A 22201-nucleotide genomic window follows, 5' to 3' on the forward strand; every position below is an offset into this window, starting at 1 on the left:
TAACTGTACTGTGTAAGGTATATGTATTAGATAGTGTTATTATAAGTGTAACTGTACTGTGTAAGGTATATGTATTAGATAGTGTTATTATAAGTGTAACTGTACTGTGTAAGGTATATTTATTAGATAGTGTTATTATAAGTGTAATTGTACTGTGTAAGGTATATTTATTAGATAGTGTTATTATAAGTGTAGCTGTACTGTGTAAGGTATATTTATTAGATAATTTTATTATGAGTGTAACTGTATGGTGTAAGGTATATTTATTAGATAGTGTTATTATGAGTGTAACTGTACTGTGTAATGTATATTTATTAGATAGCGTTATTATAAGTGTAACTGTACTGTGTAATGTATATTTATTAGATAGTGTTATTATAAGTGTAACTGTACTGTGTAAGGTATAATTATTAGATAGTGTTATTATAAGTGTAACTGTACTGTGTAAGGTATATTTATTAGATAGTGTTATTATAAGTAACTGTACTGTTTAATGTATATTAATTAGATAGTGTTATTGTAAGTGTAACTGTACGGTGTAATGTATATTTATTAGATAGTGTTATTATAAGTGTAACTGTACTGTATAATGTATATTTATTAGATAGTGTTATTATAAGTAACTGTAATGTGTAATGTATATTTATTAGATAGTGTTATTATAAGTGTAACTGTACTGTGTAAGGTATATTTATTAGATAGTGTTATTATAAGTGTAACTGTACTGTGTAATGTATATTTATTAGCTAGTGTTATTATAAGTGTAACTGTACTGTGTAATGTATATTTATTAGATAGTGTTATTATGTGTGTAACTGTACTGTGTAAGGTATATTTATTAGATAGTGTTATTATAAGTGTAACTGTACTGTGTAAGGTATATTTATTAGATAGTGTTATTATAAGTGTAACTGTACTTTGTAAGGTATATTTATTAGATAGTGTTATTATAAGTGTAACTGTACTGTGTAAGGTATATTTATCAGATAGTGTTATTATAAGTAACTGTACTGTGTAAGGTATATTTATTAGATAGTGTTATTATAAGTGTAACTGTACTGTGTAATGTATATTCATTAGATAGTGTTATTATGTGTGTAACTGTACTGTGTAAGGTATATTTATTAGATAGTGTTATTATAAGTGTAACTCTACTGTGTAATGTATTTTTATTTGATGGTGTTATTTTTAGTGTAACTGTACTGTGTAATGTATTTTTGATGCGTTTTGTGACACTTATTTGTTTTGTGAAACAGTTAACCACAGCTCTGAGGACCTAGTAATTCTAGCGTATATCGCAATTACACTCAATCGTGTTTACTTTCAACTTGTAATAGGAGCGCTAAACATAACTCGCACAAACACCAGCGATATACCCCTATCGCTTGCACATAACAACGCGCCAACCGTAATCTGCCCATAAGTTAGGAGTGTCCAGGGGTAGATATCTGGGGCTGTTAATGCTTTACTGTAAATGGTGACATCCCATGGGCACAATGTATCAGACGGGTAATATCTGAACACCTCAGTACCCACTGCCCTCTCCCAGCCTGGTTCCTCTGACTCACTGAGATGTATTGATTTCAGCATCTGTCTTATCTTCACAGTTCTCTGGGGGGAATGTACTGCCGGCTACTCCCAAATAAACACTGGCACTTGGACTCTGTTCTATTAGTAACATATTGTCCCTGCACTGACCAGTCTGGTGACCAGGGAACGTATAGTGAGCTTGTCCCTCAGTTTAGTGCAGCCGTAATGGTCCTGCTAGAGACACTGATTTCCTGAGGGTTCCTCACCATGTTCCCCGGTCACTGCTCTCTGCTGTCCATTCTCATCCTATACCTGGTGCAGATATGTCCAGCACAGTATCCTGACCTGCCAGGTGAGACAAATCTACCTTACCCAGGCGCGTGGTACATGACGGTCTGAGACCTCAGGAACGTTCCCATTCCTTCTTTAGATTCCAGTTAGGGGCACTCAGTCTCTAGAGTGAAATACTGCTTATTATTATTACTACTGATATTGTTGTTATTATTATTATTATATGTATCCTTACTAGTATTACTATTATATTTATCATTACTATTATTATTATATTTATCATTACTATTATTATTATTATATTTATCATTACTATTATTATTATATTTATCATTACTATTATTATTATTATTATATTTATCATTACTACTCATATTGTTATTATTATTATATTTATCATTACTATTATTATTATATTTATCATTACTATTATTATATTTATCATTACTATTATTATTATATTTATCATTACTATTAGTATTATTATATTTATCATTACTAGTATTACTATTATATTTATCATTACTATTATTATTATATTTATCATTACTATTAGTATTATTATATTTATCATTACTATTAGTATTATTATATTTATCATTACTAGTATTACTATTATATTTATCATTACTATTATTATTATATTTATCATTACTATTAGTATTATTATATTTATCATTACTATTATTATTATATTTTTCATTACTAGTATTACTATTATATTTATCATTACTATTATTATTATTATATTTATCATTACTATTATTATTATATTTATCATTACTAGTATTACTATTATATTTATCATTACTATTATTATTATTATATTTATCATTACTATTATTATTATATTTATCATTACTATTATTATTATATTTATGATTACTAGTATTATTATATTTATCATTACTAGTATTATTATATTTATCATTACTAGTATTATTATTATTATTATATTTATCATTACTAGTATTACTATTATATTTATCATTACTATCATTATTATTATTACTATTATCATTATTATTATTATATTTATCATTACTATTTTTATTATTATTACTACTGTCATTATTATTTTATTTATTATTACTATTATTACTATTATTATTATTATTATTATTATTATTATTATAACTACTCATATTATTATATTTATCATTACTACTCATATTGTTATTATTATTATCATTACTACTCATATTGTTATTATTATTATTATTATTATTATTACTATTCATATTGTTGTTATTATTATTATTACTATTATTATATTTATCATTACTACTATTATTATTATTATTATAACTACTCATATTATTATATTTATCATTACTACTCATATTGTTATTATTATTATTACTACTCATATTGTTATTATTATTATCATTACTACTCATATTGTTATTATTATTATTATTATTATTATTATTACTATTCATATTGTTGTTATTATTATTATTACTATTATTATATTTCTCATTACTATTATTATTATTATTACCACCACCATTAATTATTTCAGCTCTGACCAAATGGGGTGATTTATTCCCACATCACATTGCCATTTGTTTTAAGACTGAGGTACCATCTGGTGTGTGATTTTATCTGGTTGTTATTAATAAAATTAAACATCAGTTTATTAGAAGGCTTCAGTAACTGATCAGGTGACCATGACATCAGCACCACATTTACGCTTCTTGCTGTTGTCCGTCACGTTGTGTGATTTGCTGCTGATGGTAAAAAGCAGTGATGCTATAGCTCAGCTAACGGCACTAACTCAAACATTGCAAAAAAACAAAAAGAAAAAAAACTTTTGTCTGGATCTGATGCTTTTACACATGTGATGCTCTGAAACTGGGTACACATACTGTATATTACTCTGCTGTAACACGGGTTACACATAATGTATATTACTCTGCTGTAACACTGGGTACACATACTATATATTACTGTGCTGTAACACTGGGTACACATACTGTATATTACTGTGCTGTAACACTGGGTACACATACTGTATATTACTGTGCTGTAACACTGGGTACACATACTGTATATTACTGTGCTGTAACACTGGGTACACATACTGTATATTACTGTGCTGTAACACTGGGTACACATACTGTATATTACTGTGCTGTAACACTGGGTACACATACTGTATATTACTGTGCTGTAACACTGGGTAAACATACTGTATATTACTGTGCTGCAGTACTGGGTACACATACTGTATATTACTGTGCTGTAACACTGGGTACACATACTGTATATTACTGTGCTGTAACACTGGGTACACATACTGTATATTACTGTGCTGTAACACTGGGTACACATACTGTATATTACTGTGCTGTAACACTGGGTACACATACTGTATATTACTGTGCTGTAACACTGGGTACACATACTGTATATTACTGTGCTGTAACACTGGGTACACATACTGTATATTACTGTGCTGTAACACTGGGTACACATACTGTATATTACTGTGCTGTAACACTGGGTACATATACTGTATATTACTGTGCTGTAACACTGGGTACACATACTGTATATTACTGTGCTGTAACACTGGGTACACATACTGTATATTACTCTGCTGTAACACTGGGTACACATACTTTATATTGCTGTGCTGTAACACTGGGTACACATACTGTATATTACTGTGCTGTAACACTGGGTACACATACTGTATATTACTGTGCTGTAACACTGGGTACACATACTGTATATTACTGTGCTGTAGTACTGGGTACACATATTGTATATTACTGTGCTGTAACACTGGGTACACATACTATATATTACTGTGCTGTAACACTGGGTACACATACTGTATATTACTCTGCTGTAACACTGGGTACACATACTGTATATTACTGTGCTGTGCTACTGGGTACACATACTATATATTACTGTGCTGTAGTACTAGGTACACATACTATATATTACTGTGCTGTAACACTGGGTACACATACTGTATATTACTCTGCTGTAACACTGGGTACACATACTATATATTACTGTGCTGTAACACTGGGTACACATACTGTATATTACTCTGCTGTAACACTGGGTACACATACTGTATATTACTGTGCTGTACTACTGGGTACACATACTATATATTACTGTGCTGTAGTACTAGGTACACATACTATATATTACTGTGCTGTAACACTGGGTACACATACTGTATATTACTCTGCTGTAACACTGGGTACACATACTATATATTACTGTGCTGTAACACTGGGTACACATACTGTATATTACTCTGCTGTAACACTGGGTACACATAATGTATATTACTGTGCTGTACTACTGGGTACACATACTATATATTACTGTGCTGTAATACTGGGTACACATACTGTATATTACTGTGCTGTAGTACTGGGTACACATACTGTATATTACTGTGCTGTAACACTGGGTACACATACTGTATATTACTGTGCTGTAGTACTGGGTACACATAATGTATATTACTGTGCTGTACTACTGGGTACACATACTGTATATTACTGTGCTGTAGTACTGGGTACACATGCTGTATATTACTGTGCTGTAACACTGGGTACACATACTGTATATTACTGTGCTGTAACACTGGGTACACATACTGTATATTACTGTGCTGTAACACTGGGTACACATACTGTATATTACTGTGTTGTAGTACTGGGTACACATACTGTATATTACTGTGCTGTACTACTGGGAACACATACTGTATATTACTGTGCTGTAGTACTGGGTACACATACTGTATATTACTGTGCTGTACACATACTGTATATTACTGTGCTGTACTACTGGGAACACATACTGTATATTACTGTGCTGTAGTACTGGGTACACATACTGTATATTACTGTGCTGTACACATACTGTATATTACTGTGCTGTACTACTGGGAACACATACTGTATATTACTGTGCTGTAGCACTGGGTACACATACTGTATATTACTGTGCTGTACACATACTGTATATTACTGTGCTGTACACATACTGTATATTACTGTGTTGTAACACTGGATACACATACTGTATATTACTGTGCTGTACCACTGGGTACACATACTGTATATTACTGTGCTGTAACACTGGGTACACATACTGTATATTACTGTGCTGTAACACTGGGTACACATACTGTATATTACTGTGCTGTAACACTGGGTAAACATACTGTATATTACTGTGCTGCAGTACTGGGTACACATAATGTATATTACTGTGCTGTACTACTGGGTACACATACTATATATTACTGTGCTGTAACACTGGGTACACATACTGTATATTACTGTGCTGTAACACTGGGTACACATGCTGTATATTACTGTGCTGTAACACTGGGTACACATACTGTATATTACTGTGCTGTAACACTGGGTACACATACTGTATATTACTGTGCTGTAGTACTAGGTACACATACTGTATATTACTGTGTTGTAGTACTGGGTACACATACTGTATATTACTGCGCTGTACTACTGGGTACACATACTGTACTGTATATTACTGTGTTGTAGTACTGGGTACACATACTGTATATTACTGTGCTGTAACACTGGGTACACATACTGTATATTACTGTGCTGTAACACTGGGTACACATACTGTATATTACTGTGCTGTAACACTGGGTACACATACTGTATATTACTGTGCTGTAACACTGGGTACACATACTGTATATTACTGTGCTGTAACACTGGGTACACATACTGTATATTACTGTGCTGTAGTACTAGGTACACATACTGTATATTACTGTGCTGTAACACTGGGTACACATACTGTATATTACTGTGTTGTAGTACTGGGTACACATACTGTATATTACTGTGCTGTACTACTGGGTACACATAGTGTATATTACTGTGTTGTAGTACTGGGCACACATACTGTATATTACTGTGCTGTAACACTGGGTACACATACTGTATATTACTGTGCTGTAACACTGGGTACACATACTGTATATTACTGTGCTGTAACACTGGGTACACATACTGTATATTACTGTGCTGTAACACTGGGTACACATATTGTATATTACTGTGCTGTAACACTGGGTACACATACTGTATATTACTGTGCTGTAACACTGGGTACACATACTGTATATTACTGTGCTGTAACACTGGGTACACATACTGTATATTACTGTGCTGTAGTACTGGGTACACATATTGTATATTACTGTGCTGTAGTACTAGGTACACATACTGTATATTACTGTGCTGTAACACTGGGTACACATACTGTATATTACTGTGCTGTAGTACTGGGTACACATACTGTATATTACTGTGCTGTAGTACTGGGTACACATACTGTATATTACTGTGCTGTAGTACTGGGTACACATACTGTATATTACTGTGCTGTAGTACTAGGTACACATACTGTATATTACTGTGCTGTAACACTGGGTACACATACTGTATATTACTGTGCTGTAGTACTAGGTACACATACTGTATATTACTGTGCTGTAGTACTGGGTACACATAATGTATATTACTGTGCTGTACTACTGGGTACACATAATGTATATTACTGTGCTGTACTACTGGGTACACATACTGTATATTACTGTGCTGTAGTACTGGGTACACATACTGTATATTACTGTGCTGTAGTACTGGGTACACATACTGTATATTACTGTAGTGTAACACTGGGTACCCATACTGTATATTACTGTGCTGTAACACTGGGCACACATACTGTATATTACTGTGCTGTAACACTGGGTACACATACTGTATATTACTGTGCTGTAGTACTGGCTACTTATACTGTATATTACTGTGCTGTAACACTGGGTACACATACTGTATATTACTGTGCTGTAACACTGGGTACACATACTGTATATTACTGTGCTGTAGTACTAGGTACACATACTGTATATTACTGTGCTGTAACACTGGGTACACATACTGTATATTACTGTGCTGTAACACTGGGTACACATACTGTATATTACTGTGCTGTAGTACTGGGTACACATACTGTATATTACTGTGCTGTAGTACTGGGTACACATACTGTATATTACTGTGCTGTAACACTGGGTACACATACTGTATATTACTGTGCTGTAACACTGGGTACACATACTGTATATTACTCTGCTGTAACACTGGGTACACATACTGTATATTACTGTGCTGTAGTACTGCGTACACATACGGTATATTACTGTGCTGTACACATACTGTATATTACTGTGCTGTAGCACTGGGTACACATACTGTATATTACTGTGCTGTAACACTGGGTACACATACTGTATATTAATGTGCTGTAGTACTAGGTACACATACTGTATATTACTGTGCTGTAGTACTAGGTACACATACTGTATATTACTGTGCTGTAACACTGGGTACACATACTGTAAATTACTGTGCTGTAGTACTGGGTACACATACTGTATATTACTGTGCTGTAGTACTGGGTACACATACTGTATATTACTGTGCTGTAGTACTGGGTACACATACTGTATATTACTGTAGTGTAACACTGGGTACCCATACTGTATATTACTGTGCTGTAACACTGGGCACACATACTGTATATTACTGTGCTGTAACACTGGGTACACATACTGTATATTACTGTGCTGTAGTACTGGGTACACATACTGTATATTACTGTGCTGTAGTACTGGGTACACATACTGTATATTACTGTGCTGTAGTACTGGGTACACATACTGTATATTACTGTGCTGTAGTACTGGGTACACATACTGTATATTACTGTGCTGTAGTACTGGGTACACATACTGTATATTACTGTGCTGTAGTACTAGGTACACATACTGTGTATTACTGTGCTGTAGTACTGGGTACACATACTGTATATTACTGTGCTGTAGTACTAGGTACACATACTGTATATTACTAGGCTGTAGCACTGGGTACACATACTGTATATTACTGTGCTGTAACACTGGGTACACATACTGTATATTGCTGTGCTGTAGTACTGGGTACACATATTGCATATTACTGTGCTGTAGTACTGGGTACACATACTGTGTATTACTGTGCTGTAGTACTGGGTACAGATACTGTATATTACTGTGCTGTAGTACTGGGTCATCTGTTTATTGCCTTGGTGCGATTAGCTGCTCGTTATATCACCTGATGGGGTTAAATACGATAGCACTACAGCTCAGGTAAAGGCAGAACCTGGTACATTTATATAATGCAAATACTTTGTTCTAGATCTGATGCTTGGTGCTATTGATAGCAAGACCTAGTTACTATCAGTAAAGTATTAATCCTCATCATGTGTAATTCAACAACTTGAAGTGTTGTTCTCTGTGGGAGACACTGTACAGCAATAGTACCCTATGATGTCACTATCATATACTGCTGGTCACAAGGCAGCTAAGGGCGTACAGAGCAGAAATAACTGCCCCACTAGGGCTGGCAGTTGTCCTCCTTACAAATACTAGACAATCTGTAGACATCTCAGTAACACTCAAGGAGATTAAAAAACTGGATATTTAAGTGTAGTGTATTTGTGAAGATTTTACTGGACAGCTGCTAAAATACTGACCTGGCAGCCCACTACATAGCATAGGTACCAGTGCCCAGCAATAATGTCTGACTATGAGCTGCCCCACAGCAATAATGTCTGACTGTGACCTGCCCCACAGCAATAATGTCTGACTGTGACTTGCCCCACAGCAATAATGTCTGACAGTGACTTGCCCCACAGCAATAATGTCTGACAGTGACTTGCCCCACAGCAATAATGTCTGACTGTGACCTGCCCCACAGCAATAATGTCTGACTGTGACTTGCCCCACAGCAATAATGTCTGACTGTGACCTGCCCCACAGCAATAATGTCTGACAGTGACTTGCCCCACAGCAATAATGTCTGACTGTGACCTGCCCCACAGCAATAATGTCTGACAGTGACTTGCCCCACAGCAATAATGTCTGACAGTGACCTGCCCCACAGCAATAATGTCTGACTGTGACCTGCCCCACAGCAATAATGTCTGACAGTCACTTGCCCCACAGCAATAATGTCTGACTGTGACCTGCCCCACAGCAATAATGTCTGACTGTGACTTGCCCCACAGCAATAATGTCTGACTGTGACCTGCCCCACAGCAATAATGTCTGACAGTGACTTGCCCCACAGCAATAATGTCTGACTGTGACCTGCCCCACAGCAATAATGTCTGACAGTGACTTGCCCCACAGCAATAATGTCTGACAGTGACTTGCCCCACAGCAATAATGTCTGACAGTGACTTGCCCCACAGCAATAATGTCTGACTGTGACCTGCCCCACAGTAATAATGTCTGACAGTGACTTGCCCCACGGCAATAATGTCTGACAGTGACTTGCCCCACAGCAATAATGTCTGACAGTGACTTACCCCACAGCAATAATGTCTGACAGTGACTTGCCCCACAGCAATAATGTCTGACAGTGACTTGCCCCACAGCAATAATGTCTGACTGTGACTTGCCCCACAGCAATAATGTCTGACTGTGACTTGCCCCACAGCAATAATGTCTGACTGTGACCTGCCCCACAGCAATAATGTCTGACAGTGACTTGCCCCACAGCAATAATGTCTGACTGTGACTTGCCCCACAGCAATAATGTCTGACTGTGACCTGCCCCACAGCAATAATGTCTGACAGTGACTTGCCCCACAGCAATAATGTCTGACTGTGACTTGCCCCACAGTAATAATGTCTGACTGTGACTTGCCCCACGGCAATAATGTCTGACTGTGACTTGCCCCACAGCAATAATGTCTGACAGTGACTTGCCCCACAGCAATAATGTCTGACAGTGACTTGCCCCACAGCAATAATGTCTGACAGTGACTTGCCCCACAGCAATAATGTCTGACAATGACTTGCCCCACAGCAATAATGTCTGACTGTGACCTGCCCCACAGTAATAATGTCTGTCTGTGACTTGCCCCACGGCAATAATGTCTGACAGTGACTTGCCCCACAGCAATAATGTCTGACTGTGACCTGCCCCACAGCAATAATGTCTGACAGTGACTTGCCCCACAGCAATAATGTCTGAATGTGACCTGCCCCACAGCAATAATGTCTGACAGTGACTTGCCCCACAGCAATAATGTCTGACTGTGACCTGCCCCACAGTAATAATGTCTGACTGTGACCTGCCCCACGGCAATAATGTCTGACAGTGACTTGCCCCACAGTAATAATGTCCGACTGGGACCTGCCCCACGGCAATAATGTCTGACAGTAACTTGCCCCACAGCAATAATGTCTGACAGTGACTTGCCCCACAGCAATAATGTCTGACTGTGACCTGCCCCACAGTACTAATGTCTGACTGTGACTTGCCCCACGGCAATAAAGTCTGACAGTGATTTGCCCCACGGCAATAATATCTGACTGTGAGCTGCCCCACGGCAATAATGTCTGACAGTATTTTGCCCCACAGCAATAATGTCTGACAGTGACTTGCCCCACAGCAATAATGTCTGACTGTGACCTGCCCCACAGTAATAATGTCTGACAGTGACTTGCCCCACAGCAATAATGTCTGACTGTGACCTGCCCCACAGCAATAATGTCTGACAGTGACTTGCCCCACAGCAATAATGTCTGACAGTGACTTGCCCCACAGCAATAATGTCTGACTGTGACCTGCCCCACAGCAATAATGTCTGACAGTGACTTGCCCCACAGCAATAATGTCTGACAGTGACTTGCCCCACAGCAATAATGTCTGACTGTGACCTGCCCCACAGTAATAATGTCTGACTGTGATATGCCCCACAGCAATAATGTCTGACTGTGACCTGCCCCACAGTAATAATGTCTGACTGTGATCTGCCCCACAGCAATAATGTCTGACTGTGACCTGCCCCACAGCAATAATGTCTGCCTGTGACTTGCCCCACAGTAATAATGTCTGCCTGTGAATTGCCCCACAGCAATAATGTCTGACTGTTATCTGCCCTGCAGCAATAGACAAATACCTCTGCCCACGGCAATAATGTCTGACAGTGACCTGCCCCGCAGTAATAATATCTGACTGTGACCTGCCCCCTGGCAATAATGTCTGATCATGATCTGCCCCACAGCAAAAATGTCTGACTGTGACGTGCCCCACAGCAAATAATGTCTGACAGTGACTTGCCCCACAGCAATAATGTCTGACAGTGACTTGCCCCACAGCAATAATGTCGGACTGTGACCTGCCCCACAGTAATAATGTCTGACTGTGACTTGCCCCACAGCAATAATGTCTGACTGTGACCTGCCCCACAGCTATAATGTCTGACTGTGACCTGCCCCACAGCAATAATGCCTGACTGTGACCTGCCCCACAGCAATAATATCTGACTGTGACCTGCCCCACAGCAATAATGTCTGACAGTGACTTGCCCCACAGCAATAATGTCTGACTGTGACCTGCCCCACAGCAATAATGTCTGACAGTGACTTGCCCCACATCAATAATGTCTGACAGTGACTTGCCCCACAGCAATAATGTCGGACTGTGACCTGCCCCACAGTAATAATGTCTGACTGTGACCTGCCCCACGGCAATAATGTCTGACAATGACTTGCCCCACAGCAAAAATGTCTGACTGTGACTTGCCCCACAGTAATAATGTCTGACTGTGACCTGCCCCAAAGTAATATTGTCTGACATATCTGTGACCTGCCCCACAGCAATAATGTCTGACTGTGAGCTGCCCCACAGCAATAATGTCTGACTGTGACCTGCCCCATAGTAATAATGTCTGACTGTGAGCTGCCCCACAGCAATAATGTCTGACTGTGAGCTGCCCCAAAGCAATAATGTCTGACTGTGAGCTGCCCCACAGCAATAATGTCTGACTGTGACCTGCTCCACAGCAATAATGTCTGACTGTGACCTGCCCCACATCAATAATGCCTGACTGTGACCTGCCCCACAGCAATAATGTCTGACAGTGACTTGCCCCACAGCAATAATGTCTGACTGTGACCTGCCCCACAGCAATAATGTCTGACAGTGACTTGCCCCACAGCAATAATGTCTGACAGTGACTTGCCCCACAGCAATAATGTCTGACAGTGACTTGCCCCACAGCAATAATGTCTGACTGTGACCTGCCCCACAGTAATAATGTCTGACTGTGACTTGCCCCACGGCAATAATGTCTGACAGTGACTTGCCCCACAGCAATAATGTCTGACAGTGACTTGCCCCACAGCAATAATGTCTGACAGTGACTTGCCCCACAGCAATAATGTCTGACTGTGACTTGCCCCACAGCAATAATGTCTGACTGTGACTTGCCCCACAGCAATAATGTCTGACTGTGACCTGCCCCACAGCAATAATGTCTGACAGTGACTTGCCCCACAGCAATAATGTCTGACTGTGACTTGCCCCACAGTAATAATGTCTGAGTGTGACTTGCCCCACGGCAATAATGTCTGACTGTGACTTGCCCCACAGCAATAATGTCTGACAGTGACTTGCCCCACAGCAATAATGTCTGACAGTGACTTGCCCCACAGCAATAATGTCTGACAGTGACTTGCCCCACAGCAATAATGTCTGACTGTGACCTGCCCCACAGTAATAATGTCTGTCTGTGACTTGCCCCACGGCAATAATGTCTGACAGTGACTTGCCCCACAGCAATAATGTCTGACTGTGACCTGCCCCACAGCAATAATGTCTGACAGTGACTTGCCCCACAGCAATAATGTCTGAATGTGACCTGCCCCACAGCAATAATGTCTGACAGTGACTTGCCCCACAGCAATAATGTCTGACTGTGACCTGCCCCACAGTAATAATGTCTGACTGTGACCTGCCCCACGGCAATAATGTCTGACAGTGACTTGCCCCACAGTAATAATGTCTGACTGTGACCTGCCCCACGGCAATAATGTCTGACAGTGACTTGCCCCACAGCAATAATGTCTGACAGTGACTTGCCCCACAGCAATAATGTCTGACTGTGACCTGCCCCACAGTACTAATGTCTGACTGTGACTTGCCCCACGGCAATAAAGTCTGACAGTGATTTGCCCCACGGCAATAATGTCTGACTGTGAGCTGCCCCACGGCAATAATGTCTGACAGTATTTTGCCCCACAGCAATAATGTCTGACAGTGACTTGCCCCACAGCAATAATGTCTGACTGTGACCTGCCCCACAGTAATAATGTCTGACAGTGACTTGCCCCACAGCAATAATGTTTGACTGTGACCTGCCCCACAGCAATAATGTCTGACAGTGACTTGCCCCACATCAATAATGTCTGACAGTGACTTGCCCCACAGCAATAATGTCGGACTGTGACCTGCCCCACAGTAATAATGTCTGACTGTGACCTGCCCCACGGCAATAATGTCTGACAATGACTTGCCCCACAGCAAAAATGTGTGACTGTGACTTGCCCCACAGTAATAATGTCTGACTGTGACCTGCCCCAAAGCAATATTGTCTGACATATCTGTGACCTGCCCCACAGCAATAATGTCTGACTGTGAGCTGCCCCACAGCAATAATGTCTGACTGTGACCTGCCCCATAGTAATAATGTCTGACTGTGAGCTGCCCCACAGCAATAATGTCTGACTGTGAGCTGCCCCAAAGCAATAATGTCTGACTGTGAGCTGCCCCACAGCAATAATGTCTGACTGTGACCTGCTCCACAGCAATAATGTCTGACTGTGACCTGCCCCACATCAATAATGCCTGACTGTGACCTGCCCCACAGCAATAATGTCTGACAGTGACTTGCCCCACAGCAATAATGTCTGACTGTGACCTGCCCCACAGCAATAATGTCTGACAGTGACTTGCCCCACAGCAATAATGTCTGACAGTGACTTGCCCCACAGCAATAATGTCTGACAGTGACTTGCCCCACAGCAATAATGTCTGACTGTGACCTGCCCCACAGTAATAATGTCTGACTGTGACTTGCCCCACGGCAATAATGTCTGACAGTGACTTGCCCCACAGCAATAATGTCTGACAGTGACTTGCCCCACAGCAATAATGTCTGACAGTGACTTGCCCCACAGCAATAATGTCTGACAGTGACTTGCCCCACAGCAATAATGTCTGACTGTGACTTGCCCCACAGCAATAATGTCTGACTGTGACTTGCCCCACAGCAATAATGTCTGACTGTGACCTGCCCCACAGCAATAATGTCTGACAGTGACTTGCCCCACAGCAATAATGTCTGACTGTGACTTGCCCCACAGTAATAATGTCTGACTGTGACTTGCCCCACGGCAATAATGTCTGACTGTGACTTGCCCCACAGCAATAATGTCTGACAGTGACTTGCCCCACAGCAATAATGTCTGACAGTGACTTGCCCCACAGCAATAATGTCTGACAGTGACTTGCCCCACAGCAATAATGTCTGACAATGACTTGCCCCACAGCAATAATGCCTGACTGTGACCTGCCCCACAGCAATAATATCTGACTGTGACCTGCCCCACAGCAATAATGTCTGACAGTGACTTGCCCCACAGCAATAATGTCTGACTGTGACCTGCCCCACAGCAATAATGTCTGACAGTGACTTGCCCCACAGCAATAATGTCTGACAGTGACTTGCCCCACAGCAATAATGTCAGACTGTGACCTGCCCCACAGTAATAATGTCTGACTGTGACCTGCCCCACAGTAATAATGTCTGACTGTGACCTGCCCCACGGCAATAATGTCTGACAGTGACTTGCCCCACAGTAATAATGTCTGACTGTGACCTGCCCCACGGCAATAATGTCTGACAGTGACTTGCCCCACAGCAATAATGTCTGACAGTGACTTGCCCCACAGCAATAATGTCTGACTGTGACCTGCCCCACAGTACTAATGTCTGACTGTGACTTGCCCCACGGCAATAAAGTCTGACAGTGATTTGCCCCACGGCAATAATGTCTGACTGTGAGCTGCCCCACGGCAATAATGTCTGACAGTATTTTGCCCCACAGCAATAATGTCTGACAGTGACTTGCCCCACAGCAATAATGTCTGACTGTGACCTGCCCCACAGTAATAATGTCTGACAGTGACTTGCCCCACAGCAATAATGTCTGACTGTGACCTGCCCCACAGCAATAATGTCTGACAGTGACTTGCCCCACAGCAATATTGTCTGACAGTGACTTGCCCCACAGCAATAATGTCTGACTGTGACCTGCCCCACAGCAATAATGTCTGACAGTGACTTGCCCCACAGCAATAATGTCTGACAGTGACTTGCCCCACAGCAATAATGTCTGACTGTGACCTGCCCCACAGTAATAATGTCTGACTGTGATATGCCCCACAGCAATAATGTCTGACTGTGACCTGCCCCACAGTAATAATGTCTGACTGTGATCTGCCCCACAGCAATAATGTCTGCCTGTGAATTGCCCCACAGCAATAATGTCTGACTGTTATCTGCCCTGCAGCAATAGACAAATACCTCTGCCCACGGCAATAATGTCTGACAGTGACCTGCCCCGCAGTAATAATATCTGACTGTGACCTGCCCCCTGGCAATAATGTCTGATCATGATCTGCCCAACAGCAAAAATGTCTGACAGTGACGTGCCCCACAGCAAATAATGTCTGACAGTGACTTGCCCCACAGCAATAATGTCTGACAGTGACTTGCCCCACAGCAATAATGTCGGACTGTGACCTGCCCCACAGTAATAATGTCTGACTGTGACTTGCCCCACAGCAATAATGTCTGACTGTGACCTGCCCCACAGCAATAATGTCTGACTGTGACCTGCCCCACAGCAATAATGCCTGACTGTGACCTGCCCCACAGCAATAATATCTGACTGTGACCTGCCCCACAGCAATAATGTCTGACTTATCTGTGACCTGCCCCACAGTAATAATGTCTGAATGTGACCTGCCCCACAGCAATAATGTCTGACTGTGACCTGCCCCACATCAATAATGCCTGACTGTGACCTGCCCCACAGCAATAATGTCTGACTGTGACCTGCCCCACAGCAATAATTTCTGACTGTGACCTGCCCCACAGCAATAATGTCTGACTTATCTGTGACCTGCCCCACAGCAATAATGTCTGACTGTGATCTGCCCCACAGCAATAATGTCTGACTGTGACCTGCCCCACAGTAATAATGTCTGACTGTGATCTGCCCCTAAGCAATAATATCTGACTGTGACCTGCTCCACAGTAATAATGTCTGACTGTGACTTGCCCCACAGCATTAATGTCTGACTGTGACCTGCCCCACAGCAATAATGTCTGACTTATCTGTGACCTGCCCCAGAGCAATAATGTCTGACTGTGACCTGCCCCACAGCAATAATGTCTAACTGTGAGCTGCCCCACAGCAATAATGTCTGACTGTGACCTGCCCCACAGCAATAATGTCTGACTGTGAGCTGCCCCACAGCAATAATGTCTGACTGTGAACTGCCCCACAGCAATAATGTCTGACTTTGACCTGCCCCGCAACAATAATGTCCGACTGTGACCTGAACCACAGCAATAGACATATATCTCTGCCCACAGCAATAATGTCTGACTGTGACCTGCCCCACAGCAATAATGTCTGACAGTGACCTGCCCCACAGCAATAATGTCTGACTGTGACCTGCCCCACAGCAATAATGTCTGACTGTGACTTGCCCCACAGCAATAATGTCTGACTGGGACCTGCCCCACAGCAATAATGTCTGACTGTGATCTGCCCCACAGCAATAATGTCTGACAGTGACCTGCCCCACAGCAATAATGTCTGACTGTGACCTGCCCCACAGCAATTATGTCTGACTGTGACTTGCCCCACAGCAATAATGTCTGACTGGGACCTGCCCCACAGTAATAATGTCTGACTGTGACCTGTCCCACATCAATAATGTCTGACTGTGACCTGCCCCACAGCAATAATGTCTGACAGTGACCTGCTCCACAGCAATAATGTCTGACTGTGACCTGCCCCACAGCAATAATGTCTGACTGTGACTTGCCCCACAGCAATAATGTCTGACTGGGACCTGCCTCACAGCAATAAGGTCTGACTGGGAGCTACCCCACAGCAATAATGTCTTACTGTGATCTGCCCTACAGTAATAATGTCTGCCTGTGAGCTACCCCACAGCAATAAAGTCTGCCTGTGACCTGCCCCACAGCAATAATGTCTGCCTGTGAGCTACCCCACAGCAATAATGTCTGCCTGTGATCGCCCCCCAGTGACTAATAATGTCTGACAGTGAACCCCAGTGACAAAAAATGTCTGACAGTGACCCCCCAGAGACAAATAATGTCTGACAGTGATCCCCCAGTGACAAATAATGTCTGACAGTGACCCCCCAGTGACAAATAATGTCTGACAGTGACCCCCCAGTGACTAATAAATGTCTGACAGTGACCCCCCAGTGACTAATAAATGTCTGACAGTGACCCCCTAGACTAATAAATGTCTGACCGTGACCCCCTAGACTAATAAATGTCTAACAGTCACCCCAAGACTAAAAATGGACTAGAATTCGGTCCAGTGTCTTCACCTGCACCAAATACTCGTTATCTGCTGTAAACTTATTGCATGTTAATAATAAATTACCTATAAATAGTTAATTCTTTAAGAAAACGTATAATGATTTTTATTTATTTTTTTGCTTATTACAAATCTATTTTTTGTTCCTTTTATGAAATTTGAGTTGCATTTGTTTATATTGTTGTTATCTAATAGTGCCCTCATCTGCTATAAAGTGGTACTACATCCCCACTGAAAGTGTTATATTACATTAATTCTAAAAGGGACAGTATACACCAATTTCCATATTATATATATGTACGGATACTGATATAAATATACAGTATACACTAATTACATATAACTGCATGTAATATACACTACTATACAGAATATGTACAGCTACTAATATAAATATACAGTATACACTAATTGTCATATAACTGCATGTAATAGACACTACTATACATAATATGTACAGATACTGATATAAATATACAGTATATACTAATTACATATAACTGCATGTAATAGACACTACTATACAGAATATGTACAGATACTGATATAAATATACAGTATACACTAATTACATATAACTGCATGTAACAGACACTACTATACAGAATATGTACGGATACTGATATAAATATACAGTATACACTAATTACATATAACTGCATGTAATAGACACTACTATACAGAATATGTACAGATACTGATATAAATATACAGTATACACTAATTACATATAACTGCATGTAATAGACACTACTATACAGAATATGTACAGATACTGATATAAATATACAGTATACACTAGTTGTCATATAACTACATGTAATAGACACTACTATACAGAATATGTACAGATACTGATATAAATATACATTATATACTAATTTTCATATAACTGCATGTAATAGACACTACTATACAGAATATGTACAGATACTGATGTAAATATACAGTATACACTAATTGTCATATAACTGCATGTAATAGACACTACTATACAGAATATGTACAGATACTGATATAAATATACAGTATACACTAATTGTCATATAACTGCATGTAATAGACACTACTATACAGAATATGTACAGATACTACTGATATAAATATACAGTATACACTAATTACATATAACTGCATGTAATAGACACTACTATACAGAATATGTACAGATACTACTGATATAAATATACAGTATACACTAATTGTCATATAACTGCATGTTATAGACACTACTATACAGAATATGTACATATACTGATATAAATATACAGTATACACTAATTGTCATATAACTGCATGTAATAGACACTACTATACAGAATATGTACAGATACTGATATAAATATACAGTATACACTAATTGTCATATAACTGCATGTAATAGACACTACAATACAGAATATGTACAGATACTACTGATATAAATATACAGTATACACTAATTACATATAACTGCATGTAATAGACACTACTATACAGAATATGTACAGATACTGATATAAATATACAGTATACACTAATTGTCATATAACTGTATGTAATAGACACTACTATACAGAATATGTACAGATACTGATATAAATATACAGTATACACTAATTGTCATATAACTACATGTAACAGACACTACTATACAGAATATGTACAGATACTGATATAAATATACAGTATACACTAATTGTTATATAACTGCATGTAATAGACACTACTATACAGAATATGTACAGATACTGATATAAATATACTATATACACTAATTGTCATATAACTGCATGTAACAGACACTACTATACAGAATATGTACAGATACTGATATAAATATACAGTATACACTAATTGTCATATAACTGCATGTAACAGACACTACTATACAGAATATGTACAGATACTGATATAAATATACAGTATACACTAATTGTCATATAACTGCATGTAATAGACACTACTATACAGAATATGTACAGATACTGATATAAATATACAGTATACACTAATTGTCATATAACTGCATGTAATAGACACTACTATACAGAATATGTACAGATACTGATATAAATATACAGTATACACTAATTGTCATATAACTGCATGTAATAGACACTACTATACAGAATATGTACAGATACTGATATAAATATACAGTATATACTAATTGTCATATAACTGCATGTAATACACTACTATACAGAATATGTACAGATACTAATATAAATATACAGTATACACTAATTGTCATATAACTGCATGTAATAGACACTACTATACAGAATATGTACAGATACTGATATAAATATACAGTATACACTAATTACATATAACTGCATGTAATAGACACTACTATACAGAATATGTACAGATACTGATATAAATATACAGTATACACTAATTGTCATATAACTGTATGTAACAGACACTACTATACAGAATATGTACAGATACTGATATAAATACACAGTATACACTAATTGTCATATAACTGTATGTAATAGACACTACTATACATAATATGTACAGATACTGATATAAATATACAGTATACACTAATAACATATAACTGCATGTAATAGACACTACTATACAGAATAGGTACAGATACTGATATAAATATACAGTATACACTAATTGTCATATAACTGCATGTAATAGACACTACTATACAGAATATGTACAGATACTGATATAAATATACAGTATACACTAATTGTCATATAACTGCATGTAATAGACACTACTATACAGAATATGTACAGATACTGATATAAATATACAGTATACACTAATTGTCATATAACTGCATGTAATAGACACTACTATACAGAATATGTACAGATACTGATATAAATATACAGTATACACTAATTGTTATATAACTGCATGTAATAGACACTACTATACAGAATATGTACAGATACTGATATAAATATACAGTATACACTAATTGTCATATAACTGTATGTAATAGACACTACTATACAGAATATGTACAGATACTGATATAAATATACAGTATACACTAATTGTTATATAACTGCATGTAATAGACACTACTATACAGAATATGTACAGATACTGATATAAATATACAGTATACACTCACTGTCATATAACTGCATGTAATAGACACTACTATACAGAATATGTACAGTACTGATATAAATATACAGTATACACTAATTGTCATATAACTGCATGTAATAGACACTACTATACAGAATATATACAGATACTGATATAAATATACAGTATACACTAATTGTCATATAACTGCATGTAATAGACACTACTATACAGAATATGTACAGATACTGATATAAATATACAGTATACACTAATTACATATAACTGCATGTAATAGACACTACTATACAGAATATGTACAGATACTAATATAAATATACTATATACACTAATTGTCATATAACTGCATGTAACAGACACTACTATACAGAATATGTACAGATACTGATATAAATATACAGTATACACTAATTGTCATATAACTGCATGTAACAGACACTACTATACAGAATATGTACAGATACTGATATAAATATACAGTATACACTAATTGTCATATAACTGCATGTAACAGACACTACTATACAGAATATGTACAGATACTGATATAAATATACAGTATACACTAATTGTCATATAACTGCATGTAATAGACACTACTATACAGAATATGTACAGATACTGATATAAATATACAGTATACACTAATTGTCATATAACTGCATGTAATAGACACTACTATACAGAATATGTACAGATACTGATATAAATATACAGTAT

At 38.6% G+C, this 22201-nt stretch overlaps 1 protein-coding gene across 1 annotated transcript in view; it reads left to right on the plus strand.

The window, feature by feature from the left end:
- Positions 1 to 1755: 1755 nt before the first annotated feature.
- The window catches only part of LOC128659668 (protein HEG homolog 1), a 198375-nt gene continuing 177929 nt past the window's right edge, over positions 1756 to 22201 (plus strand). The window contains exon 1 of the mRNA XM_053713237.1: positions 1756 to 1882. Within this exon, the coding sequence (XP_053569212.1) occupies positions 1798 to 1882 (85 nt within the window). The 5' untranslated portion in view covers positions 1756 to 1797. The remainder of the gene's footprint in view (positions 1883 to 22201) is intronic.

Source organism: Bombina bombina, chromosome 5, assembly GCF_027579735.1.
Source record: "Bombina bombina isolate aBomBom1 chromosome 5, aBomBom1.pri, whole genome shotgun sequence".
In the NCBI taxonomy this organism is placed as follows: domain Eukaryota; kingdom Metazoa; phylum Chordata; class Amphibia; order Anura; family Bombinatoridae; genus Bombina; species Bombina bombina.